This window comes from Microtus oregoni, unplaced genomic scaffold (genome assembly GCF_018167655.1).
Source record: "Microtus oregoni isolate MIOR12 unplaced genomic scaffold, Mior012 000040F_ref0000088, whole genome shotgun sequence".
NCBI lineage: Eukaryota > Metazoa > Chordata > Mammalia > Rodentia > Cricetidae > Microtus > Microtus oregoni.
Genome location: NW_024543207.1, coordinates 10890860 through 10918704, shown reverse-complemented (window position 1 = coordinate 10918704; position 27845 = coordinate 10890860). Strand labels below are relative to the sequence as shown.

Sequence of the window (27845 nt, the reverse complement as noted above, 5' to 3'; positions counted from 1 at the left end):
CAACGTAAGTAAGGAAGATGGAAGTAGCTTGGAAAACATTCTGCCTTCTGAGCGTACATTAAATCATATCCTTCTTGCTTACTCCTTGGGGGTGTTTTCCTAAATGCTGGACCCAGCCAATTGGTACTCCGGGTTTTATTCGAACTCTACTGGTGAGAACTGTCTGTTTTCCTCATTGGAAGATTTATTTACACGTCCTGCTCTTAGAATCACTGAGTACACAGCAGATTGTGCATTTTTGCAGTGTCTGACCTAGAATCATAACGTTAAGGAAGGTGATTATTTTATTATAATTGAATCAATGCTCTCTTGTTTCTCGGTCGTGAATGCGGTGACTGTCAGATTGCTATTTCCTTCTGGCTGTTCAGGGGAACTTGAATTCCAGTTTGACTCTGTGACTTGTAAATACAACAGAGGCTTTGTTTCAGGTGGAGGGATGAAAACAAAAATGGACTGGAGACCTACTGTGTGTCACGAGGAGCTGGAGCCGATTTCACTTCCTCCCCCACCGCTAGTGCATTTGATACTATAATGACCTGCTGGCCCCCTCCCTTCCCCCTCCCTGCCCCTTCTTCGGGCTAGTTTGGCTTTGTGGAGACTTGACTTCCCTACCCAGGTCACATAGCTCAGCCAGGTTGGCTGACCTCATACCCCACATTTTTTTTTTTTTTTTTTTTTTGTATACTGGGTCAGAGTTCATGTCATTAAAGTTCTACTTGAACCAAAAGAGAAAAACCTGTTTTCTGCAACACGAACTCTAATTACATAAAGTGGATGCTTCTGAGAACAGTATTGTCTCATAGTGTAGGCTGCAAATCTCGAGCAACAATCAAAGCCTTGGCTTTATGTAAGAAGGGATCAGTTCAAAACCAAATAGCACCTGTCCTGAGCTTGCCATGATTAAGGAGGAAGCGGTTGGGGTGACAAGAGCCTGCCTAAGTCCTGGGACATACAGGTAGGGGTTTCTTTGCGTTGCTCAGCCAAGGTTGCTGGGCCTTGTTCTCTCTAGCTAACCTATGGCACTAACTGAAGGGGTAGGCAAGGGAGAAGCAGGGGTGAGCGGAGGATGGCTGAGGGACTGGCTGCTGGGGAAGCTTTGGACCGTGGAATATGTTGTAGTAAATGTAGTAAATGTGTAGTAGCTCTGCCTGCAAAAAGAACTCAAAGGTAGAGTATCTTAAGAGTTGATATCTCACTGGGGCTAATACCACCACGTTCTATGTACCCTCATCATTTCTGGGTTAGACCAGGCTAGATTGCCTGGGTTTCTTTTTATCCTTATATACTTTTAATTTTCTTTGTAGTGACCAGCGATCTTACTGGTTTTCTTTTTGTGCTCCAGGGTGTATACAGGTGATTAAAAAGTTCTAGGCCTCTTCCACTTCATGTCTAGGCTTCTCAGTGTGTGCCCATGACCATGTGCTAGGCTTTTATGTGGTATACCAATGAATAAACAGATTCTTAGGATTTGGTCTAGGCCCTCCACTTAATCTCCTGACATGCCCCAGTGACCCCACCATCTCTCTGTTTTCATTAGCTCTTCAGCGATTGTGGCATACACCCCTCTTACTCTTGTTGGACCCATTGAGTTGAGGTGATGGGTAAGTAAGGGACTGCTCTAAGGTGTATTGAAATCTGGTTATCTCTGTTAGAATACCTTCCCACTCATTCACCCAGAAAGCGGCGCTGAGTGTCAGCTATGTGCTGTGCTCTGCGTGAAAGGATCTTCGCCAGGATTCCCTGGGTGAGAAGCCTTAGCTGTATTTCTGTTGAAATCGCACAGCACACGGGACCATTTCTCCCTTGAATGGTTTCACATTAGGTAGCTTGGAAGCTCAGATTTGAAGAAGCTGAAAGTGTGGAGGGGAATATGAGTTACCGAGGGAGAAATGCGGGGGAGACTCCTCAACCGTCGGGAAGAACCCGATGATCAGTGCCTTCGGAGGGTGCACGGTGTTGTCTGGGCTCAGCTTTGCTGTTTCCTAGACGTGGGCCTGGCGCACACTGTTTGCCTGAGGACTTTTCATTCCTTTATTAACTTTGAAAACGTTGGTTGAGCCCCTCTTGGTGTCAAGCAAGACACCAAAGAAAAGCACATTCTTCGTTTAGCTAGTTAAGGAGAGGTATAAAGAATTTTAGATTGCTTTTCTGTGCCAGTGATTAAAATTAGGAAGGTGGGTTTAAGACTGGACATACTATACTTGTAGATCTGGGAGAAAAAAGATACATTGAAATATTAATGTACAGCAGGTTTAGGCAGTCATAGAATGTGTGACTCATCCGCTTATATTTGGGGGCAGGAGCGACTGGAAATAAGTTGCAGCTATTCCTGGTGTTGGTGAACCTTTCTTCTTTGTCAGGCATCTAAAAATGAGAGAATCTGCTATGGCTCCGAGCCCATCATGTCCTGTCTAGCCCACTAACAAGTGAGAGAAACTGTCGTGGCTCCAAGCTCATCATGTCCTGTCTAGCCCACTAATAAGCAGCAGAAAATATCTCAGGAGCTATTAGTTATTTCCTCCCCTACTTTATTTTGGATTCTGTTTGAGAGTTCGAAATTAGTTGTGGTAATACGACCTACTGCTTTCCTGAGCCTCTGGGAGGGAAGTGTGGCTTGGAAATGATCTCAGCAGCCTGCATTTCCTGAGGTGGCTGCTTGTGGTTCACTTGCTGTATTGACTGGACACACAGGTGATTCACAGAGAACCCTGTGTGAGGGAGGATGCAGCAGCCTGGGGCTTTTGAAAGGATCACCCCATTAAGTGCAAATAAATAACATCGTGAAGCCTCGGTGGACTCTAAAAGCATAGTCCACGGCGGATGGAGATGCATAATACATGAGTTCTGGGAGGGCTGGCCACATGAGGCAGGATGTATTGAGAGGGGCTCTGTACAATGGCTGCCGCCAGTCAACCTTTGCCTTCGAAGAGAAGCCTCACCGGCCAGTTTCATGGCAGCGGCACAATAATCAGCTCAGACTGTTATGGTGAGAAATGTGTAGGGTCAGCTAGAGGAGGAACAGCTTGAGAATTGACCTGCCTAATGTACACACTTTTTCCCACTTAAAGTGGGAAAACCGTGACAATATGGCTTGTAGGATGTCTATTCTCATTCTTAACTGTGCTGTGGGTTGTGGTGACAGAGTTTGCTGCCGTGGATGTTGCCTGGGACGTGTTTTATTTAATGGAATGGAAATCTCAATGGTAGCTTAGCATGCTTTTTTTTCTACTGCGACATGAAAGATGGGTTTACATAATTCAGTGGGTAAACTAAATCATTGTGTTGGTTCTTTTCATCTCACAGTTTTATAGCCAGAGTTTCATGTTCCTGTGTACAGTGAGTTTATGGTATTTATCAAGCTCCCATTGAATAGTAACTACCATAAAACAAACACAAAATAAAACCTTTGCTTTATATACATCAGATGTATTTGAGCAAATATTGGAGAAAAGCTTTAGGTCATTACTCAGGTCTATTTGATTGCTAAAACAACAATACTTCAACACAATATAACAGAACACAAAAAGATTAGACAACCAAATGATGAATGAGTAAAGATGAATAGTTTATCTAGACCAAAACCAGGTTTTGTAATAAAGGAGAGTAAAGGGGTCACATGAGCCAGGGCCCTTTGGGTACTGGTTGAGAATCTATACTTGAGTTCTTGCTTAGCGCCTAAGAAGCCCATGGAACCAGGCAGAATGCTGTGGGTCTGTTTACAGTGTCAAGACCATCCCATGTCTAATGGTCACTAGGCCAATTGTGTGGTCTTTCAGCTGGAGAAATGCCTGCTCCTTTGAATGGGGTTGAGTGAGACAACAGCCATTGGATTTGGATCTATGTCACTTTCCTTTTCCTTTCTAAATAGCAACCGTCTCTTTTTAAGATGCATAGTTTCAACATACATTGCTGAGTCTTCTAGTCTTCCTCCATCAATACCGTTTCATCTTTTCACTTTTCACTACACACTTGTTGTTGTGTAATCCCATATTCCCGTATGTATTTCCATTCCTTCCAAATTCCTATTGCAAAAGAGAAGCCAGCCTTGCTGATTCTCCGGATTCCTGGAATCACTCTGCCCAGACTCTTGGTGTTGACTGAAGTGAGGTCCTTTCATATTGCTCAGACATTATCCAGACCTTCCTCAAAAGTCAAGCATCTTTCCCAAGTAGCAAGGTCATGGAGGTGTCAGTAGTCCACAGCTCTCTGACCTGGCCAAATTTCTTCATTTGTTCTTGTCTTTCTTAAGTAACATATGACTTCACAGAGATACTTCCTAAAACCCTATCCTTGATACTTGAGACGTGTTTTTGTTGTTGTTGTTTTGTTTTTTTAATTTTCTATCTGTTCCCAGAGTTGGCTGTTCTGTGTTCTGTTTTTCCCGAGGCAACCTGTGCCTTTCTAGTCCAGCGTCCTCTACTCCTAGTAAGAGTGCCCTTGCCGACTTCATGAATGTCAAAGGGTTTTTGGATCATCTTAAATGTACACTTCCTGTTTGTTCCCAGGGACACTGACACTTTGCATTTTCTCGTGGTTTTCTACTGGAGAGCTTATCTATCCTCCAAGGCTACTTGCCCTATGCTTAAGGAACAGCACTATCCTTCCAGGCTGCTGTTCCTTTGGCTAAGGAACTTCAGTGAGCTAGATTGCAGTTCCACAAACCATTTGCTCTTTGCTGGCCGAGGGTGAGGTATTTACTACCTATAATTCTCAATTTCCTTATTTTTGTATGGTGGGACTAGTAATAATTTCTTCCTGATAGGACAGTTAATATATTGATATATAAAAAAATCAGTCATTAAAACACCTTAGGGAAACACCTTAGGGAGAATAAGTCATATATATGTAAGTAATTTTGATGTTTCTCCTTAATCAATCAACTTTCCCTGCTCCTCTGGCCTCGTTTTTTACTCTCATGGTATTTATGTACTTTGTCTGCATATATCTGCATATGTCCCATCAGGTGTTAGACTCTTATGGTTAAATAAAGCTCCTTTCCCAGTCTGATTAACATATTTTTCATCATGCTATTTTCTCCAGGTTTCCCTGCATGCTGGACTTTCCCCCCTTTTTTTTCTGTTAGAGACCCCAGGTGCCCTGGGTATGCTTCTGTAGGCTCTGTAGGACTGGCCTGGGATGGGTGAGGGATGACCGGGAGGACACTTAAGCTCTGTTCTTCTTTGTGCTCAAAAGACTTTCTGTATTCTTGCACTTTGCAGGGCATTTATAGGAATAATTCATCTTGGTCTTCTGCTTGGAAAGAATGGGTTATAGAAGGATGAGTATCTGCATGTGGGGGTACATTTTTTTTCCTTCCTTCCTTCCTTCCTTCCTTCTTTCCTTCCTTCTCTCTCTCTTTCTTTTTTCTTTCCAATAATGCCTCCCAATATCTTTCATAACACTGGGAACATTTTACTGTGACAAGGGAATTGTCTTCAAAATGCTTTCTCTCAGTTTTTACGGATGGCATTTCAAAGGTTTGCCTTGGGAACTTTGGCTGGGTTGACAACTCTTAATACGGTTCTCTTTCCCTGGAGAACACTGCCATCCCCGAGTGGTGGTGATGTTAGAACTGCTGAATAGAAGCGTTGACTGAAGCAGCCAGTGGCAAACAATCAGTCTAATAAGGGAGATTCTCACCGGCATTGGAGAAACTTGACAGCAGATCGTTGTGATGGACACGTACTGGTAAGGAAACCCAAAACACACAGGCTACATTGCCTTCACCTCAGTTCCCCCTTCTAGAATAAACATTTTGACCATTTAAAATATAGGAACCAGTCATTTGTTCAAACTAGAAATCGGTGGGCCTGACAAACTCTCTTAGACCCTTTCTTTTATTTATATTTACTAAAAACTCTCCTTGCTTCTTCACTCTCTGTTAATTCTTTCTCTAAGGTAAGGGGAGTGCAGTGATGGTGGCGCTGGTGTGGTGGTTTATGGTGTTTGTAAAGGAGAAATTTGCTGTGTGGCCTAGATTATCCTTGAACTTTCAACCCTTCTTATTCCGCTGCTCCAGCCTTGTAATTCTAGGTACTCCTATATCACCACACCCAGTGATAGCTAAATTTGACAAACGGCTTAGATTCTTCCATCCTGAGTAATTACAAGTCCAAACCTGTCTAGTGATAAATATGTCAGCAGATGTAATTCATGAGCCAATTGTAGCTTTATATTTGTTTCAAAAAAGTCAGTTGACAGTTGTCTGGTATCTAAAGCTGCTGACCTGTGCAGAACTGTGTTAACAGAGTGACGATTGCTTTTCCAAGGATGTAGTTTATGTGTTGTAGCCATGTACCAAACTCTGTCAGGAACGGAGGGTTGGGTCCTAGCATCCTTCCACGGCGTAGATATTTTCTTCTGATTATGAGACAGAAACACAATCAGAGGATTACTTCTTGTGTGTCCTGAGTGATGAATTGAAATAGCCCTCTAGTCTCTGAACAGACTGTTAGATATTCATGTTGGGTTTTACTGCTGATATGCAGTTGTCTGCGTAATAATGCTTGCTATCATAGTTAAGAACTCTCTTCTGCTGATTCTAGATGAAATGGCCAATTGATCCAAATTTGCATTTTCAAAATAGGAATTTTGCAGTGTTTGGCAGCTTTTTATGTAAGAAATGCTTAGATGTTAATAGTGCAAAGAAAGAAGACACAGATACTGTGAAATAGTAGATAGATTAGCTTTTTGGATCACACGGAGGAGTTCGATGTTATTTTCTTGTCTTCTTTCCATTAGTGTGTGCTGGCTGATTCATGCCAGTGAGTTTTATTAAGTTACAAAGCTGTGCTCATTGGTGGAGTAGTATTACATAGAACTTTTGCCAGTGAGAAACGGAATTGGGTAGATCATGGAGAATGTTAGTTAATGCCCTGGATTTGTGTCCTTATGCAATTATGCATTTTCTGAAGGGGGCAGTGCTCTGAGTAGGGGTTCTGCTCATTACTCACTCGGAGAACTGGGTAGCCTAAGTCTTGGTGGTAGGACCAAGGAAGTTCTGCTAATGTGAAAAGTGGGTGATCGCAAATCATGCTCATCTGCATGCCATGCATGTGAGATGCATGCGTCACAAATCACGCATCTGCATCCAAACTTCAGAACCCAGATTGGGAAAAACGCCCACATGTAAGTGCCTTAGTTTTACGTGCTGCCAAGTTGAGGGCCACTGGAGTAACCCAAGTCAGTCCAAGGGCCTTTGAGGAAGCTCGGTCACACATCACTATTCAGACCTGCCTCAAAGGGCCGAAGGCTCGTTACAATGAATAAAACTTATTTCTCCTACTCACTGCTTGGCTTCTTTCAGAGTTCTCCCCTTCTCCTTCATCTACATGCAGGCACACCACTGAATATGTTTAATTCAACGAACAGAGAAACAACCCAGTAACAAAGCTTACATTTTATCAGGCAACCATATGAACAATTTCCACTTGGCCTTGCTTGTGGATCAAATACTGTTCTAGTACATGGGGCTATGACTTCTCTCCATCTGTATAACTCTAGTTCTTTTGTATTTAGAGTCATAACATTCTGATTTCTTTAAAGCATGGTATGTGTGTGTGTTTGTGTGCTTCTACACACGTGGTACATACACACAATCGTATGCAGGTATACATGCCTCTTTTCATACAAAGAGACTAGAGGAAGCTATCACTACTCCCTCCCTCTCCATCTTACTCCCTGGAGACACAGTCAGCCTTGGAACTTGGCAAAAAGCCAGCAATCCCCAGCATCCTGTTTCTCACCCTGCCCTTATGGGGAGATGGACCACGGTCACGTGTATAATCAGTCTCAGCTTTTTAGGTGGGTTCTGGGGATGTGAACTTAGGTCCTCATGCTTGTTCAGCAAGTGCACTTACCTGCTGAGCTATGCAGAGCCCTTGTGCAAGTCTTTTGACTACAGCCAAAGGGTATGCAGGTGGTAGGGCTGACCATGCATTTTAGCTAGTTATTACTGGCAGGGGTTGAGGAACCTCATTATTGCCAGGTATAGTCTTCTAGAAAGGATACAAACACTGTTTTTTACCTTCCAAATTAGGTCAGAGAGTGTGTCCAATTACCAAAGCAATGCGTCAATGCCCAGGTTCGCTAGAACAGAAGACAAAGCCTTGGTGGCTCTCCTGATTCATTACACCCTTGCATTGACTTCTGTTAGAAGTGGCGCCAAGCCTCCAGCCCTCTTCTGCTGCATGCTCTGCTCCATGGTCCTCTAAAGGTGTCTTTAGGGTAAGAACATGCAAGACTCCAGTACCTGTAAGGCAGAAGTACAGGAGAGAATTGGGTGTGAAGTAAAACATAGGATCTGGAGAAGTAGACACTTGGCATCTCTCAAAACGAGCAGCTTTGCCCTCTCCACTCTCCTGATGGCTTCTTCTCACTTGCTGATTTTGTGGGAGAATAAAGGATCTGTGTTTCAGGTCCCCGTGGCTTTGCCTTGCTCTTCTCAAAGCAGGGCCTGTTGCTTTAGAAGCCACAATTGGTCTGCAAGTTCCTCAGCTTATATTCCAAACAAAATCTTACAAAATGTCTTCCCTTAAAATACTATTTAAATTTTTTTTTTTTGTCTTAGATACTGTCTTCTCCATCCCAGGCTGGCCATGAACGTTCCACTACATCCTGAGTGCTGGGATTGCAGGTATAGATACCACACACAGGGTGGTGTCCTTAATCCTGCAAGACTAAGGGCCTCCTGTAGAGATTAAGCAATCTTTACCACTTGATCCGCATTCTCTGCCATAAAATGTTGCCCTTTTATGACTTTATCGAAATGGTAATGTGTCCTTGTTTTATTTTACGGAGCTTTTCCATTTTAGCCTTTGAGTTGGAGAAAAAAAATCAATGGATAAGAATTTCTTAGATAATTTCATTATTCCTGAGTCTATTAGAGAGCCCCTGGGTATTTAGAAATGAATTGAATATTTTTCCCTTAGAAAGTAATTCCCTGGGCTTCTTAGCTCAATTAAAATCAAAACAGAAAATGTTTTCTTCCAAGGTGAGAGGCATTAGCTGGAGAGAATACTGGTTGTGTGCTAAGCCCTTAGGTCTGCGGAGGGAAGGAGAGGGAAAAATTTGACCTTGGCAAAATTTTGGCCTTTATTTATGCTGTAATATCTTAACATTTATTTCTTTGGAGGGAATTTTTTTTTCTATTCTCTTCACAGAATTCAGTATGCTATTATTCCCTGCTCCCCACCCTCTCCCCCCAGGGAAGATCAACCTGCTTTTATATGAGATCATCCCCCATTTTTCTCTATTTCATGTTCCCGGTACAAAGGAGTGTGTGGTCAGGAACGGAAGAGCCGTCAGACGCGTTGAGGAAGCTCTACTTCTGAGATGATTCTCCTCAACCCCAGCAAATGCGTGTGAGCAACTTTCGTAGTTCATACGCCGTGCACCTATGCATGGGTGAGCTTTCAGAGCTGACGTCCTGTAAAGCAGCCCAGCCCTGCTTCAGAAATCGCAAGGGCTCTATTTGCATGGGTCACGGGTTCCCGGGGCTCTGCAGACAATGTCTTCTCTATGGACTACTCTGGAAGGTGTGGTGGAGGAAGTGGCGGTGGAAGGATAGTTCCTACATTCACAAGCGTGGACTTGTGTCTTACAAGTGTATTTTACATGCAGGAAACAGATTTTGTAGTTCCTCTTAGCTTGTTGCAAATGGACCTAAAATGGTTCTCATCGGATGCAGAGTGAGTAAAGGAAATTGTTTTAATTTAGCTCTCTAGGTTCTGTACTTGTTTTGCATTTCTTTGTTTCTATTAGGTTGGCAGTTACTGCCTCTTTCTTTTTTGAGAGAGAGAGTTAGATGGCTATATTACAGAAATCAGGACCCAAAGCCTCAGCCTACTTACCTTTTCCTAAGCTGAATGCCACGTTAATTTGTGGGGTTGTGCTATCCATCCTTCTGCTTAAGCTGGTTTTGAAGGCTGTGATGTCAAGGCACACCCTTCCCCTGGCAGACAGAGGGTGACTCCTGCTGAGCAGGACCATCGGTGGTGGTAGACGACACACTCAAAGCAGTGAAAGGGAAGTCACTGTCCTTTCTAAATCACCAGGACACCGTCGGTTGCGCCATGCCAGGGAAGCTAATGACACCCGAGTTTTCTGACAGCCATGACTCCATCTATGGAATGTATTCAGCGTGAACTTGCACTCTGGCTCATTTGCAAGCTGACACACTACGAAAGCATCTCCTAAACGTAATCGCGATCCCTAAAAAATTCTATTATTTGGTAAATATTTGGTAAAGATCATGTTTCATAAAGCTTTATTTTACCTGTTTTTGATAGTCTCAGATTGCTGTTTTCTTATTTCTAGTTTTTAACAAGTGTCATAAATATTGACACAGTACATCTTAGTTTAATTGGCTGCACTGATAGATGGGCTTGCTTTAAGATTGAAAAATGTGAGCTCAGGAATGTTCCGGATGAGCTGATTTTTGTCTGCACCCAAATCATCCTGTAGTTGGTGACAACTAGGGTGGTTTTATGGACTTCTGTGATAATGGCACAGAGCTGACTAGGGCCTGCTGTGTCCTAGGGATTATATACAAAATAAGCACAAACTTATGTAATGTGAACAGCTAAGGGATATATATATATATATATATATATATATATATATATATATTCCTGTTCTCTGACAGGCTTCCTGGAGAGAAAGCAATAAGCACCAAACATTTCAGACCATCTCTGTAAGAGAGCCTTGATTATAAGTTCTGAATTATTTGTCACCTTTAATCTCTCAGAGTTTACAATAAACATAAAAGATAATTATTTATGCACATATTTGAATTTTGTGTAGCTGTGAAATATCCAAATTTAAACTCTCAGGATCAAGAACCAATGTATCATTAAGGTTAGCTGTAGTACCCATTTAAAAAAATCACATTTCTGCCCCCTTTGAAATTGAAATTAGTTATAAATAATTTTCCCTCCTATAAGATATACCTGTTAATGCCTAGAATCCTAGTACTTGGTTTAGAGGAAGACTTCAAGCATAGTTTTTTTTTTTTTTTTTTTTTTTTTGGGTGGGATATTTATTACTTTTTCCAGTTGCTTTTAGGGCAACAGAAATCACTATAGCTGATCTATCTGACTGGAAAGACATTTCTTTATGCACCTTCTTGGGTGTGAAGTTAAAGAAACATGGTTTTAGATATGTCACAAAGAGGGCTGGAAAGGTCATTCACTGAGTCAGCAGCTAGGACCTGAGTTCCATCTCAAAAGCGAGGTAAAAAAGCCAGGCGTGGTGGTGGGTGTCTATAATTCCAGCACTGGGGAGATAGGAGGATCCTGGACCTCAGTGGGCAAGTTCCAGGCCTGTGGGAGACCATTTCAAGAGAATCAAAGTGACAGTGCCTGAGGAATAATTGTCAAGGTTGTTGTATAGTTACTTTTCTATTGCCGTGATAAGACACTATGACCAACACAGCTTATAAAAGAAAGCATTTTATTTGGAGCTTGTGGTTCCAGAGGGTTAGAGGTCATCATGGCAGGGAGCATGGCGGCAGGCAGACAGACAGACAGACAGTCAGGCAGACTGGCAGGACACTGGACCAGTAGCTGGGACTTTACATCTTGATCCACATTCAGGAGGCAAAGAAAGAGAACTAACTACGAATGGATGGGCTTGTGAAACCTCAAAGTTGCCCCCCAGTGACACACCTCTTCCAACAAGACCATACCTCCTAATCCTTCCCAAACAGTTCCACCAACTAGAGACCAAACATATGGGGACCATTCTCATCAAAACACCACAGTTGTTCTGTGATTTTATTACATGTACCTGTAAGTATACATGCACACACACACACATGCATACACACACACACACACACACACACACACACACACACACGAAGCACTACAAACGTCCCAAAATAAGCATTCATGAGGAAAAGTCACTCACAATGAGCAAGCGGGAGCTCATCAATGTCATCAATAAATATGGCATCTGTGAAGTTGGTCTCAGGAGTGGCCTGCTCATGACTCATGCTGCATGGATGCAAACCCTGTGCTCCCTGGCAGATGGCTGCAATGGCGTTGCTGTGGTCAGCAATTACTGCTGACTCCATGTACCTGTCTTGTGCCTCCCTCTGCCTTTTGCTCCTCACCCCAGGTCGCTTGCACCTGGCAATGCTGCTAGATGCTGCAGTGACAGGACCTCTTTTGAAACAGAAAGCAGGTCGCACTAACATTGCTTCTGGAAGGCTGGTTTGTACTGCGTTTCTAAAGAGAGGAAAAAGAAAATTAGAAGGCAGTCGTGGTAGGTGCAGAGTACGTTCTATGTCAGTGCTTTAAACATACTAAAAGCACGGATTCATTTTTTTTTTTGATCTTCCAGGAAAAAAATCACATGTAGAAAATCATCCAAAAGAGACATTGGCTGGGCTACTTTCTCTCATGAACATCTTACCTTTGACTTGTGAGCTAAAATAAAATAGAGATATTTTATCCTCGATGTATAAATTTGAAGCAATTGATGACCTTTAAGTAAAGAATGTAGATTCTTTTCCATCCCAATGTAAAATATGGAATTTCTTGTTTCCTTGAAATAACTGATGCAAAGGTATTGACTGAGAACACAGGGGAAAGTGAAGTGATGCTTCCTTCGTGACCACTCAGGACACATTGATATTCAGAGGAATGGGTTTATAGTGCATATAGAATTGTTTTGTTTTGTTTTAGAGACAGGGTCTTTCCATGTAACCCAGGCTGTTCTGGAACACATGATACCACTGCCCCAGCCTCTCAGGTGCTAGGATTACAGACCGACTATACTCAGTTTCTAATTTACAGTTTCTCAAATCTTTGTCTAGAAACCGATTTCTCATTATAATGGGTAGTTGGTGCGTTTAGACGGACTTGTAGCGTTGTGAAAATTGTATATGTCTAAATATTCTGAGCAGAGAGGTGACCTGGTTCTGGTGTCAGCTACTCTGTGCAAAGGTCTCACTCACATCTGCAGGGACAGCAGGAGCTTGCTTGGAGCACACCCATCAAATGTCTTTCAGATAACATTTTAAAAAGTGTTTCCAGCCGGGCGGTGGTGGCGCACGCCTTTAATCCCAGCACTCGGGAGGCAGAGGCAGGCGGATCTCTGTGAGTTCGAGACCAGCCTGGTCTACAGAGCTAGTTCCAGGACAGGCTCCAAAGCCACAGAGAAACCCTGTCTCGAAAAAACAAAACAAAACAAAACAAAAAAAAAATAAAAAGTGTTTCCTTTTTCAACAGTATTGTAATCACAATGTTTCTAGTGAATGACTCTAAAACTCACATATGAAGAACCTATTTCAGCTCTTCTGTTCACGTGTGTAAGTGCAGAATTCTCTGGGAATGTAAGATGAAGCCCTGGGGAGAAGAACCAAGATTTCGACAGACACTGTACTGTCGTCTCACTTTAAATACCCATGAAATTGACCTTTATTACTTTACAGCAAATAAAGAGACAACAAGGCGTGTTAACTTGCTCAAAGGATTCACCCAGGCGTCCTTTGAAGGTAGGATGCACGGATCAACCTTGGCCCTAGTGTCCAGATGCTCTGTGAAGTAATTCTTGCCTCTTGCCCACTGTTGTTGTTGTTGTTTTTTAATCAGAGTGCATCTAGCATTCTTTCTCTCTGTGCTATTAAAAAAAAATGTGGTTTTCAAACTGTGATTCTGTAGTTTTGGCTCTTGTGGCAGAGAATGTTCTTGCCCTTTTACAAGAAGATGTAGAAGGTCTGTGGAGGTGTCATGGCTGAGACAGACTCTAGCGTTTGTCCTCCTGTGAACACACAGGACTCCAGTGCATGCATCAGCATTTGCGCGTTTTCTCAGTGCCGCTCACTGCTGGTGGACATCCTGCCTGTGAGGAGATGCACAGGCGAGCTTGCTGCTTAGGGTGCCACCGTAGGTTAGGCTTAAGTAACTTCCAAGACCCCTTACTTATTGACCCAAGATACCTGTTTCTCCGCACACCCGACCTTTCCATGTGTGCATGTGTATGGTGTGTATGCAAACGTGTGTGTGCAAATGTGTGTGTGCAAATGTTTGCTTGTTTGTGCAAAGGCCTAAGGTTGGTGTCCAGAGTCTTTCTGCATAGCCATACTCTCCACTTTATTCCTTGAGCCAGGTTCTCTCAGTGGCACCCAGAGCTAGTTGATAAGGCCAGTCTAGCTATCTTTCTCAAGGCATCCGCCGTCTCTACCTTCTAGAGCTAGAATTACAGGTACCTAGTGATTTGTGGGTCCAAACTCCAGTATCTATAAGCACCTTCACGCTGCCAAGTCAGCTATCCAGCCCTATAGCTATCTTTATCTTTTTTTTAAGCCCAAGTGTTCCAATTTTCTAGACTAAATAATTTCTTTCAAAAATAGAAGTCATAGAAAGGAGAGGACTCATTCAACTCCATCCCCACGCTCCTTGCTTGGGGATGTCTTTAGGATCTAATAAAAGAGCTTCACCAGCAATGGAGAAGGAGGACGAGAGGCTTAGGGGAGAGAGTACCTAGGAAGTGTCTTCTGTAACTGGTACCCTTTCCCAGTGCTGAGCTCTGGGCCATTCTGGGAGGTCCTGCCTCGGAATCCAGGAAAGCAACATTTCTGGGTTTAGTGCTCTGCTGCCAGATCAGCTTCTTAGTGGGCAGAGTTCCCCCATCACCTGCCAGGTGGTGCTTCTCGCACCAACACATTCCTGTTGGTTCTGACCTTTGTTTTATCGCATGGCTCCATGAACTCAGCTCGTCAGAATTTCCCTTTCGGGAAAAGGAGGATGCCAGTGGCACACCATTGTATGATGCTCCTGAGAAGGTGAAACATGTAGGCAAATTGTGTAGGGTTAGAACTGTTACCGCCGCCTTCGGTTTTAATTTGTAACTTTAATTGACCCTTCTGGGTGCTGGGCAGGTGTTCACACAGATTCTTGTGAAAAATAACCAGACAACTGCTTTCCCGGGATTCTAGCGCAGTTCATAGGCCTCCTCTTGGAACTCGGCTGTGTTTCGCACAGGTCAATCTGCTGAAAGCACTGGGTGTTTTTGTTAAAAAAAAGTCAACATTATTGAGACACTGTCTCTTGCATCTCGTGTTTGTTCTGTTCGATTTCTACCAAGAAAAGAGTCACAGCTGGGCTTAAGACAAAGAATAGAAAGTGGCTTTAATTGTACTTCGGAAAACCAATTTTAGTATAGTAGATTTTAGGTTTGTAAACCAACTGGGCATTAAACCTCTGGGGATTGCTATATAGAATTTCATACTGTGGGGGTCAGAATCCAGAGCTCCACGCTTTGTTCAGAGTGAGACTTCATTTACTCTTTGTTTCATAGGCTGCAATCCCTAGGTTGGTGTATGGGTTTCTGTCAGACAACTGGGAGAAAAATCTAAAGGCAGAACCGTGAGGTGTTCTGTTCCCCAACTCTGCCTAATGCGTCCAAATGTAACTTTGGGGTCTAGGAGCTGAAGTTGCGTGTAATATCAACAACTGGGGTTGTGTCTAAGAATTTGATGAAGGTGTTATAAATTACAATTTAACTTACTACTCAAGTTTATGTTTTCACTTATTGCTTAGTGGCAAAATATTTTTCATTGTGGTTTCACCACATATATTTACTACAACATTTGGTACAAGAGAAAAATTAAGTGAAATGGGCCTGGTTGCTTGAAGTGGGTTTGGACTCCAAGCCATTCCTTTCCCATTTAAGAAACCTAGCAGAAATTCCTGGATGACACCATAAAGACCTTTCTTGAAAATGGGAAGAATAGTTGAGTCATCTTTGTGTTTGTTTCTTTTTTTTTTCCTCTCCTGTCTCCTCCGACTCTTAAAACCAACCCAGACAGGAAATTAGCATAGCATGGTGAGACACATTTTGACTGAAGAATGGTACTCTATCCGACACCCGACTGTCAAGAAATGTGGGTGACTCCATTATTACGAATCCTGATCACAGGAGGTGTGTTGAAGGGAGAGCTCGTTTTCTTCTGCTAGGAATGGGTGATAGTAAGGGTGAGGGTGAGCTGGGTGAAGAGAGCTCAGGGCCCCGCCAGGAGTAAGCAGAACCGCGTGAGCTCACCAAGGGTTTGGACTGGGTACTGTGCTTCTCCTCTGCCCTACTCTCCTTGTGGGGTCCAACAGGGGCAGTGGAATGTTAGCGTTGAAAAGCTTTGCCATCTTTCATGAACGAAAAACAAATACGATTTCTCAAGAAAGCAGTATCTCAGTGATTTTTCACAGGCAGATGATGCCACAAAAACGGGCTTCCGGAAGCAGTAGGTGAGAGTTGTGTGATGGACGCAGTGCAGCTTCTTCAGAAAGTTGTTTGTAAATTAAGAGGTTTTTTTTTTTTTTTTTTTTTTTTTTTAACTAGCTGTATTTTAGTTCTAAAATGGCTGTCTCTGCCATTTTGTGCCGCTGTCTTCAATCCTGGATGTTTAAGACAAGAAGACGAATAGGAAACCAATACCATGCCACCTGGACTCCCTTTGGGCAGCTGGGCCCACTCATAGGTCTTTGGGTTAAGAGTCCTTCCACATGCTGGCCCGCAGGCTTCTTAGCAGAGGCTTTCTTTGTTCTTTGTTACTTCTAATTGTGGTAGGATGCTTGTGATATCCAGGCTGCTTGGTGGCCCCTGGGCAATCAATCACCTGAGGTCCTTAACTCCTTACTCTGCAGGAGACCTCCTGCACGTTTGCCTGCCTGACCTTAACGCCCCCTTTGTCTCCCCTTGTGCTTCCTTGCAGAACTCCAAGATGGGAGGCAAGCTGAGCAAGAAGAAGAAGGGCTACAATGTGAACGACGAGAAAGCCAAGGACAAAGACAAGAAGGCTGAAGGCGCCGGTACCGAGGAGGAGGGGACCGCGAAGGAGAGCGAGCCCCAGGCGGCCGCCGACGCCGCCGAGGTCAAAGAGAGCGCGGAGGAGAAGCCCAAGGACGCAGCGGACGGAGAGGCCAAGGCGGAGGAGAAGGAGGGCGACAAGGCGGCTGCGGCCAAGGAGGAGGCGCCCAAGGCCGAGCCCGAGAAGAGCGAGGGCGCCGCGGAGGAGCAGCAGCCCGAGCCCGCGCCGGCGCCCGAGCAGGAGGCGGCCGCGCCCGGGCCCGCTGCGGGCGGCGAGGTCCCCAAGGCCGGCGACACCGCGGGCGCCGAGAGCACGGGCGCGGCCGAGGAGGAGGGCGAGGCCAAAAAGACTGAGGCTCCCGCCGGCGGCCCCGAGGCGAAAAGCGACGCGGCCCCGGCTTCAGACTCTAAACCTAGCAGCGCCGACGGCGCGCCCTCGTCCAAGGAGACGGCCGCGGCTTCGGAGGCGCCCAGTTCCACGGCCAAGGCCACTGCGCCCGCCGCGCCCCCAGCCGCCACCACCGAGCCGCAGGCCGAGGCCCCGGCCGCCCCCGCCGCCAGCTCTGAGCAAAGCGTGGCCGTCAAAGAGTAACCGGGACAGCCTAGCCAGAACCGACGACGCCACTTGCAAACGACCTGTCTCACGCTCTCTCTGTCTCTCACTCTGTCCTCTCTCTGTCTCTCTATCCTATACTAACTTGTTTCAAATTGGAAGTAAGGATATGTATTGCCCAAGGGATTAAAAAGAAAAAGAGAAAAGGAAAAAAAAAAAGAGGATGTGTCCCATCAGGGGAGGGAGGGGGTGGGGAGAATCCAAATAGTATTTTTGTGGGGAAATATCTAATATACCTTCTGTCAACTTGACCAGTCAGTCCTGGATTTTAGAGATCATTGTCTGAAAGTACATCATTTGTACCTGAACCGCTGTCCCCTGGCGCACCACCCCGAAAGCCCCAGCATCTTTCCTGCGCTAGGGTTGGGGGAGGAAAGCGTTTGATTCTGCCCACAGGGCCAGTGCCAAGGCAATCAGATCTTTATGAAAGCAGTATTTTCTGTGTTTTAATTTACAACCTTTCTTATTTTGGTATTTTTTTCTTTAAACGTTGTGGATGAATGCCACCTTTCAGACGGAGCCCACTTAGCTTGTCCATATATATCTTGATGCCAAGCCTCCATTCTTCCTCTCCAGATATTTTTGGGAGTAACAAACATTCTCTCATCATACTTAGCCTACCTAGATTTCTCATGACGAGTTAATGCATGTCCGTGGTTGGGTGCACCTGTAGTTCTGTTTATTGGTCAGTGGAAATGAAAAATAAAAAAAAAAGTCTGCCTTCATTGCAGTTCCAGTTTTCTCCCATCTGTGTCTCAGACACCAACACAACACCCATTGGAAAATGGAAAATAAAAAAAAAACAAAAATAAAAAAATGTACAATGGATGCATTGAAATTATATGTAATTGTATAAATGGTGCAACAGTAATAAAGTTAAACAATTAAAAAGTAGTAAAGGCTGTTGGCTTTCTTTGCCTTTGCTTGTCTGTAGTGGGTGTTTCTCTTTCGTGCAAATGATGGAATGAAGGTATGAAGCGGGATCCCAAAGTCTTCTTGACCTTTATCTTTAAAACCCACACAGAGCAGCACCAACAGTAGAGTCAATGTCAGTTCAGTCATCCTGTGAGATGAACAGGAAAAAGTTCTATGGGTTTACACCCAACGATAGCGTGGGTGTAATCATCGATACTTTAAAAGCGCGAATATTTTGATTAAAACATTAAAAGACAATAAAGAGCTGTATATTGAAGACAGGGAAGAATAGCACGATCTTATAGAGACATCCTATTTGTCTAAGTTGTGAAGTCATGGGCCAGCATCTATGCCTGCACCCTCCAGGTGAACTGAGAGCAGAGTAAGGGAAAGGACCAGGAAAGCCATGAAGGTGGTGGAAAAATAAGAGAAAGCTGCATTCTCTTCTGCTATTAAGGCTTCCTGCTTTCTCCATACCATAGTTGCTTTGGTTTCAAGGGACCATAAACCTTGTGACCTCTAAGACAAAAACCCTGTGATAACTGAACTATGTAAAAGTTGGTGCACATGCCAGAGAACCGTGTATTACCACAGGCAGATGTACTAGCCTGTCACCCCCCCCCATGACTCCATCTGTGTGCTCAGGGTCCCCCTGTGGTGTGCGTGGAAAAGAGGCTGGAGGGTGGTGGCTTCTGTGCACACATCGGTTCTTGAGTGTAAGAAAAGGAGTGATTGTCAAATCGCTGAGAGTAATTTGAGAGTAAATTTCCGATCGGATACTAGACCCGACTTTTAAAAAAGAAACCTCAGGACTGCAAAGTTTTCTCAAACTTGAATCAGAGAAATGTCCGGGAAAATAAGTAACAGTTTCATATTTAGAGTGTTGCTTGAAGAGTTTCCTGTAGAATCCGTGGAGACCATGGAACACGTATGACGCTGTGGGTCTGAATCAGCCTGGCTCCATTCTTGTGGGCAGGCTACACAAAGAGGAAAGAGCCCCCCCCCCCCCCAGATATTCTCTGCGTATCTGGAATCAGTACCACACCCGAAGAAGCAGACATGGTGGCATAGCACTAGTTAATGTCTTTTGGAGTTCAGGCCATGGTCATGATCATGTCTAGCTCTTGAGGTTCTTGTTTTTACAATGAAATAAATTTGAACTCTTAATGCACAAAAGCACAGCACACACGAACTATGTAAAATATTAATCAACAGCCAACTCTTTTAGGGAAGAAACATGGAAGGGGACTGTCCAGGGCATTACCAGTCATCTTAGAGTATATTAAATCAGGTAGGAGCAGGGTTCTGGTATTAGGGAGGTGACAGATTCAACAGCTGTGGAAGACATTTGTAAAATTGCAGACTATCTTTCAAATGAAAAAGAAGACTTATTTTTGAAAAAAATTATCAATGGCTGCAAAGTGGTTATGAATATTAAATGACCTTAATTTATCACAATAAAACATGCTTGGTGGAAGTAATATTTGATAGATATACTTTCTCCTTTTACCATTTTAATGAAAATCTTTACATGCTTTTGTGTGAGAACAATCAACTTGGGCTCTCAGGGTAGCGTTTATCATTCTAAGTTCCTGGATGGGATAAGGGAAATAAGTAGACACAGTTCAGTTTATGTGTTGAGTTGAAGGATATGCTATGAAGTAATTCAAATCTGAGCTATATCTATTCACTAAATTTCTGTTATTTTGTATATGATACCTAATTTTTATCATTCTTTAAGAACCTTTGAAAACTGTTGTATCCAGCAGAAAACCTAGACCATGGGAATGCCTGGCTCAGTTAGGAAGGGAACGGTGTTGGGTACTCATATTAAATTGGGACTATCCTCGGCCATTCTCTCCTTAATCATATAAAGTGAAGGCACATCCGTGCACACATCAGTTAAACCCATCCCAACTGCCTGTGAACTTCACATATTTGCTTCATTAACTTGGGCATCACAATCTTTTCTGAAGAATGAGTGGCTCTAGGGCGCACATTCCTTGAGTGCTTGTGTGTATCTTGTACGAGGGTAATGAGTAGGAACCAACATGAATGTTCCCCAGGTTGCTGGGTTTGTTCTTCCTCTTCAATGGTCCTACCCTGAATGGTGGTCACTACCTCTTTGTTGCAGAGAGATTCAGGCCCATAAGATGTGGGTTGTCCGTGCATCCTGGGATGGTCCGATGTCACCTCAAGCCTGGAGGGGGTCACTCATAGGCTACTTCCAGCCAGTGAAGAAGGGGGAATTTGGGAAAAGGCAGGAGCATCCTTCAGTGTCTTGGGACCTCTTTTGCTTACTAGAGTCAAGACCCAGGTTTGGTGGACCATAAGGGCGTACTTATCAACTACCACCATAATCTGGACATTATCTGGCTGCCAATGTTGGGCAAGCTATTAGGTTCTAGATGCCCAGCTACCTGAGTCTGCTTTCATCAAGCACCCTGGAACTTTAATCTTCACGAAGTGAAATACCATAGCACACTGGAACATGGGTTTCTTACTGAGACAGACAACATTGAACTTTAGTTCATCAATAAAATTGGCCCTGAATGGAACATCAGATTTTTATTGTTCTTTTCTATATATCAAAGTTTGATACACAGCAAATTACAGCTATTTCATTTCTTGGGAGAAAGATCTGTTTAGACAACTTACTAAACTTTTAATTTAAGTTGTTACACAGTCTCTTAGGACCGGTGAGATCCATCGCCATCGTTTAACTCAGTTCAGCCTTTGAACGATAACATTGCAGATGTATTTTACTTGAGATTTATTTTAACTAATTTGCACAATACTGAAAACTGGATTATCAGGGAATAATCTTAAATTTGTACTACCACCACCACGACCACCACCACCACCACCACCACCACCACCACCATCATCATCATCATCATCATCATCATCATCATCATCATCATCATCATCCAGAAGCTGTCCTGGAACTCATTGTGTAGCCCAGGCTAACCTCAAACTCACAGAAATCTGCCTGCCCCTGCTTCCCAAATGCTGGGACTAAAGACATGTGCTACCAAGCCCACTGGCAGGAACTTTGCAAAAAAGAGCTATGGTTTTGCTTCACTTGAAACTGGCAGTATTTATTTTTTATGCCAAGCAGTTGATATTTAAAGAATTTAGCAACTGGATGGCTTTTTAACCAGGGTGTCATTCTTTCAAAAACCAATGGAAAAGTGAAAAGAGTAACATAGGCTTTCATGAGACTTTGGTGTGTCATTAGTTTTGAAATAAGCTGTTCTTCATCATGAGATTATATGCTTTCTGATCTCAATGACAACATTTTCAATGGCAGATGAAGTCCCAGAGCCCGGAGGCTGGCTGGTTAATGCGTTCCTCTTCATTCTTAGTCTTCACGTTAAGAGCAGTCTCTACTGTGGAGCCTTATGGTTCCTTTCACATCTGTATTCAAGGAGATTCCTAGAGAGAATTAGGTTGGAAAAGACCACAGTCTTGAAAAAAATTCTAGGGCAATGGTATCCATGAAAACAAAACAAGAAAAGAGAATACATCGTTGTATCTTACCTACCCCTGACTTCCATATTTTTTTCTGAAATGCAAACATGACATTGGTTTCTTTTATTTCTCTTTTGTTAGAAAGTAATTTTATACCTCCCTCCCTGCCACCTCACGTTCTCCTCTGGATTTGGGAAATTCACTTTTAATGTTACATATAAACCAACTGGCATCAGCTGGCACATCTTTCTCTTTGACTTCCTTCTGGTCAATGTGTTACAATGCCAAGGGATGAGGGGCAGATTCACCTGGGAGTCATTTAAGAGGACACTCACTCTTGCTCTCCTTCATCCAGTTCTGCCTGAATTCACACTGTCCAAAAGAGATTAAAAGCTTTCCAAGAAAATGTGACCTCTCACTAAAACAAAACAATAAAATGTCTGCTTCACTGATTGCCAACTAGAGTTTTATAAAAACAAGAAATTTTTAGTTCAAGTTTCCCCATACATAGAAAAACTAAAGCTTTAAACCAGTTTATTTTATTTACTCCATTTTTACTCAATGATGTGGATGCTTCTATAAGGAAAAAGTCCAAGCACTAAAAAGAATGGCTGTGTATTGGCCCCTGCACAGTCCTTTTGCCTTTTAAGCTGTGAGTTTATTCAAATAGGAAATGTCTGAATAGGCACCGAAGACTCCTGGCTGGTAATGGAATGATGAAACCTTGACATGGTGTAGTTAAGAGTCACATGACATGAAATCCAGCTACATAATAACACTGTTTCTCAAAGAAGTGGGAAAAGGCACCTGTTTTGCCTTGAGGAAAATACGTTGCCTTGTGACACACTTTTGTTAACCAGAGGAGTTGGGGTGGGGGTGGAGGTGAAAAGAGAAAAAGAAAGAAGAAATTCCTAAGCCTTCACTCTGAAGAGAAAGCAGTCCTATTAATGGGACAGAAAGACTATGCATGTTTCACTATTTCACTGACAGAAACTGCCCAGTTTTTGAGTTTGGCTAAGAAAAAGGGATGGCATGTCTCATTACGAGAGCTATTTGCACAGGTTTGGGAAAATTGACTTGACAGGTGAACCCCATTAAAAGAAACGAGTCTACGGTTCCATAGCAGCGCTGAGCAATCTCTGTCCTACCCAGCTTCAGCACAGACGGCCCAGAATAGAGCTTGCTCTCAGCCGGAACCACCCACTTCAGCTCTGAAGTCTGACTAGTATGCAAATTCCCCAGAGGGTATTTAAAAATTTTTTTAAAGCTAAGAATAATAGAGACTGTATTTTGCTTGCTATCTTTTCGGCTGCCTTCTCTTTCAAGAGCTGAAATTGCCTTGGAATTCAGAGCAAATTCTAGCTTTTCAAAATAAACACACACACACACACACACACACAGAGAGAGAGAGAGAGAGAGAGAGAGAGAGAGAGAGAGAGAGAGAGAGAGAGGGAGGGAGGGAGAATTCCCCAACAGTATCACAGTAAGATGAACCACTACAACTCATAGAAAGAGAGTTACTTATGTTTCTGAAGCTAGTCAGAACATTGTAACAATTTTGTCTTTTATCTTTTGCTTATTGTTTTCTCCACATTTCATCACAGGTTCTACTTCTTGTTGGTTAATCATTTCCCATTTGCTCCCTGTTTGTCTGCTTCCCTCCCACTGATTCACACAGGGCTAAATGCCTGAGTTAGATTAGAGCTAGAAAAGCTGTGAGCATCTTAAACACACCATTCTTTCGAGGCTATTTATTTTCATTTCATCTGCATCACTGCTTTGCGCATGTGCACTACAGGTGTGCTTGGTGCCCGTGGCGGCCAGAAGAGGTGCTGGATATCTTGGAACTGGAGTTGTGAACTGCCATGTGGTCGCATGGAAACTGAGCCTAGGTTATCTGTGAAATCAGCAAGTACTCTTAACCACACCGCCATCTCTCCAGCCCCAGATGCATCATCTTAAATACAACTCAAGTGTGCCTCCCCCGGCTCTGCAGAGCCCTTGCACTTCATTTGTTCTGGAAGGACAAATGTAAGTTCCTTGATACTTGCCTGTGCTTTGCGTATTTTCCTTTTCCTACCTGCATTCATCCCTAGGAATAATGGGAAGAGTAAAAGAGGATGTAGTCACAATGTAAGGTAATTCAAAACGGTCCCCACATGGGATGCTTTTCACAAAGAACGTAGACGGTTCTACCACAAGCTGTTTCCAGAAGGAAGAGAAGTGGTTTTTAAATGCCATTCTGATTGATTATAAAAGAATCTTTGTCTGACTAGGCTTAGAGGCTTACACTTCTAATCCCAGAATTTGGGAGGCAGGATCTGCCAGGTCAGCCAGGTTACAGCGTAAATTTCAGGCCGGGAGAACACTGCGAGACCCTGGAAAAAAAATCCCTGACATATTAAAACAACAACAGCAACAAAAAATGCCATCCAGTTCCTGAACTGTAACCCCAATTCTGCAGTTCTTGTGGAAGATAAGGAGTGGGCTTGAAACTTGATAAAAGACTTTAGGGTCAGCGGGGGTATCATGATGTCATAAGACATGGAAACTGTCTGATTGGTGTGTTGGTCTATGATTTTAAGAAACTTTTTAAATGAGATGCACATCATCAGAAAAAGTAGAAAAATATTAACATAGTTGCTGGGGATATTTTTAATAAGGCCTGGCCCTCCCTATTTATGGGCTCAGTATCTGCACATTCAACTACCCATGGACTGAAAATATTTTTTTAAAAATTTCATCTGTACAGAATATGTGGACTGTTTTCTTGCCTCTGCTACCTAACAACTGTTTATATGCATGAGATTTCTGAGTTAAAAGTCATCTAGTAAGAATGCGGCATACATCACAGGAGATGCATGCTGGTTGTGTGGAAATATTATGCCGTGTTACACAAGGGGCTTCACTATCCAGGCATTTTGGCATCCATGGTGATCCTGGAGCAAATCCCCTAAGAATTTGGGAGCTGTTCTACAGGAAGCGTTGCTTTCTTTAAAAAGCTGAAACCAGGGCTGATAAGATGGCTTAGCGAGCAAAGGCACTTGCTGCCGAGCCTGATGACCTCAGTTTGAACCCTGGCATCATACAGTGAGCCCAGAGCACCATCCTGGGAGTTGTCCTCTCATCTCCCTAAGCAAGCCCTGGAGTGTGCTCTCACACACAAGCAAGAAACACAGGCAGATGGACGAATACATACAATATTAAATATCAATTTAAAAGTGCACAGGAAGCTGTGTCCAGTCCACATCCTTTATAAAGGAACACTGAATAGGAAGATATTACTTAATGCTTCCTTGAAGATATAGTAAAAAAGACCATGGGATCAACATTCAAGTTATTAAAGAGGACAAAACACTTTGTGGGGAAAGTTAAAATAAGCACAATATCTAGAGAAATCATTGTTTTAGGGGATGTGAAAGTTCAAGATGCTTTTCTCAAGAATCTCTACTCACCTTACTGAGGTATTTGGGACATAGCCCAGAGAATAACAAGTTGCCTTTGCAAGTGTTGTGGGGATGAGGTCGTTGGGATTCTAGGCTTAACTTTTTAGTTGGCTTTGTGGCCAGAGAGCAGGTTTGATTCTCTGGGCCTCCTGCTTGCCTGGAGGACGAAGCTGCCCAAAGGGCTTGTGGAGTGCCTAGAAGATGCTGCTTAAGATACTGCAGTCTCTCAGTATCCCTTACAGGCACACAACACCATCACCCGGGCTTGCTTCTGGAGCATGTGAACAATGGAGGCGGTGGCAATTCTCCTCATTTCCCCCAACCTGACTTTAAGGAAGAGAGAGACTCTCTTATAAGCAAAAAATCTCATTTTGTAGATGAACGTCGGCTTGCTGTTTGTTCCTTTTCTATGCGTAACCTTTGGATGTGCCAGTTCTCCTAACACATTCTCGATTGCTTCATTCGTCCACCCCCCACCCCCCAAGCGGGGAGAACTCCAGTTGCTGTCTGCCAGTAACAGGCAGTCATTATATCACTTCCGCCCCGAAGACCTACTGAGCATGGGAAGAGTCCAAGATGTAACTCACCTCAAATCCCCCACGTGGATGACTTACAAGTCTCTTAAAGGTAAGATACACAAAAGTGAGCTACTAATTGCCCCACATTTTCCTTTCCAGCCTCCTGAGGCCTAAAACTGATGCCTTTATTCTGCAGATAGGCCATCGAAATCACCCTCTCTACCCTTGATTCGCCCCGTTTTCTCAAGCTTAATAGCCCGCAGGTCGGCACCATTAACTGTGACCACTAGAACCTGAGTGCAGGCTCTTCTTTCACCCATCTGTAGCATCCTCACAACCTCTCGGCTTAATGGCTCCCAGGTACTCCCATACTAAAAAGGATTTATTTTTTAGAAACTTCAGGATGTTGAGAAAGGAGCGCTAACTAGACCAGGAACTCTTCTGAGTTTGACAACTTGAGTGACTGTCCAAGTCTCGTAGCCAGTGGGCGGGTCCTGCCCTCGGGTTCGCCATGAGGCCTCCCTCTTACCTCTTCCTCTGTCTGACGTCATTCGGCCTCCCAATGCCTGTGGCTGCTGGCTGTGGTCGACAGTGGACTGCCTTTGTCCTTTGCTCTATTTATCTGTCTGGAGCTTTCCATGACCCTTACTTCCTCCAGGATCTTACTCTCCTGCAAATGAGGCCATTATTCCTGGCCATGTCTTTTTAGACTGTCACCCACCGTCCTAACTCTTTGTACAGACACACCGTGATCTCCACATTCTCTTCTAGTTTCTAGCATTAGGTAGCACTAATGCTAACCACTAAGCTCTGATGGTGCCCTTTTCTGAAATAGTGTGTTTATTTGGTGTTTCCTTCCAGAGGGCTATAGGGTCTATAGAGCACAAACCTTTGACTATTTGGCTTAATGGTATACATCAGTGTAAAGCACACAGGAGGTCTTCTTGGCAGGAATGAATAAATCAATGGGTGGAGGCTACAAAATGAAGCCGTCATTCAATAATGTTTGTAACTAAACCTGAATTAGGCACTATGAGAACATGTAATCCACTTTCTCCAAAACCTGTAACCCTGACCAGATACACATTGAAGAGAGGGAAGAATGAAGCACGGGAAAGGGGCCTGTGTGGTTAGGGTCCAAGGGTCAGGGCATGGTAAAGGAAATGGTAGACGAGCATCCTAGTGGGGGTGTGAAGGAAGAGAGTGAAGTTGGAAGCAAAAAGTGTCATCTGTGCTTGGGATTTGGCCCAGCAGGTCTCTTTATGCCTGGTTGAGGGCTCAAATCGGTAGCCAAAGGGAAGTTCTTTGTAGAAGACAGGCTGTTGGAGGTGGTACCCAGGATGGAGAAAGCCAGATTGGTGACATTGTTATTTAGGAAGTCATAAGAAGTGATGACTTAGACTTTCTTCATTCATCTGTAGGGTGAAAAGCTCAGGCAGATGGAGGGCTCTTGAGGAAGAGATGAGGTCCTGAGTACAAGAGAGAAGCAGGGGAGGTCTTTGTGGAAGGGATTGCCACTCTGGAGGTTAGTAGCCAATGACAGAGACTTGGAGAAAGAGGGCATGGTTAGGAGTCTTTGACCATTTTCGGAAGAGGATTATTTGGATAAAGGGCAGAAACCTCCAAACACCCTCTTGTTTTCGGGAGAAGGTGACAGAGTAACTTTTCCTAGGCCATGGAAGGGAACACGGAGGAAAACAGCCTCATGCAAGATGGCTGCTGGGCAATGATGTTCTGAGGCACTTCAGCAAGGCCAAGGGAAAGAAAGGGGCGGTGCAAAGAGGGCCAAGGGTACAGTTGGGTTGGCTGTGCTGAATCACCATTGTGTCAGGCAGTATGATAGCATGGAGGTGGCGAGAGGAGGCAGCTGCTGTGTGTGGGATGAGAAAATAAGCAAGAAGTTATCTGTGATGACTTTGACTCAAGTGTTGGGTCATGATGTCCTCATCATGCAGATGATGGGCATGGACTCCAGCAGTCTCATAGAGGACTATGGGTCCGGGCCTAATGACCACATAGATGATTTACAAGACCTTAGGCCAAGGGCATTTAAATGATTAATAGAAT

General features: G+C 43.7%; 1 protein-coding gene across 1 annotated transcript in view; it reads left to right on the top strand.

Annotated features, from left to right (window-relative positions):
* Positions 1-18319, top strand: part of Basp1 (brain abundant membrane attached signal protein 1) — a 48666-nt gene extending 30347 nt beyond the window's left edge. Inside the window, exon 2 of the mRNA XM_041632240.1 lies at positions 16718-18319. Within this exon, the coding sequence (XP_041488174.1) occupies positions 16727-17404 (678 nt within the window). The 5' untranslated portion in view covers positions 16718-16726 and the 3' untranslated portion in view covers positions 17405-18319. The remainder of the gene's footprint in view (positions 1-16717) is intronic.
* The last annotated feature ends 9526 nt before the right edge of the window (positions 18320-27845 follow it).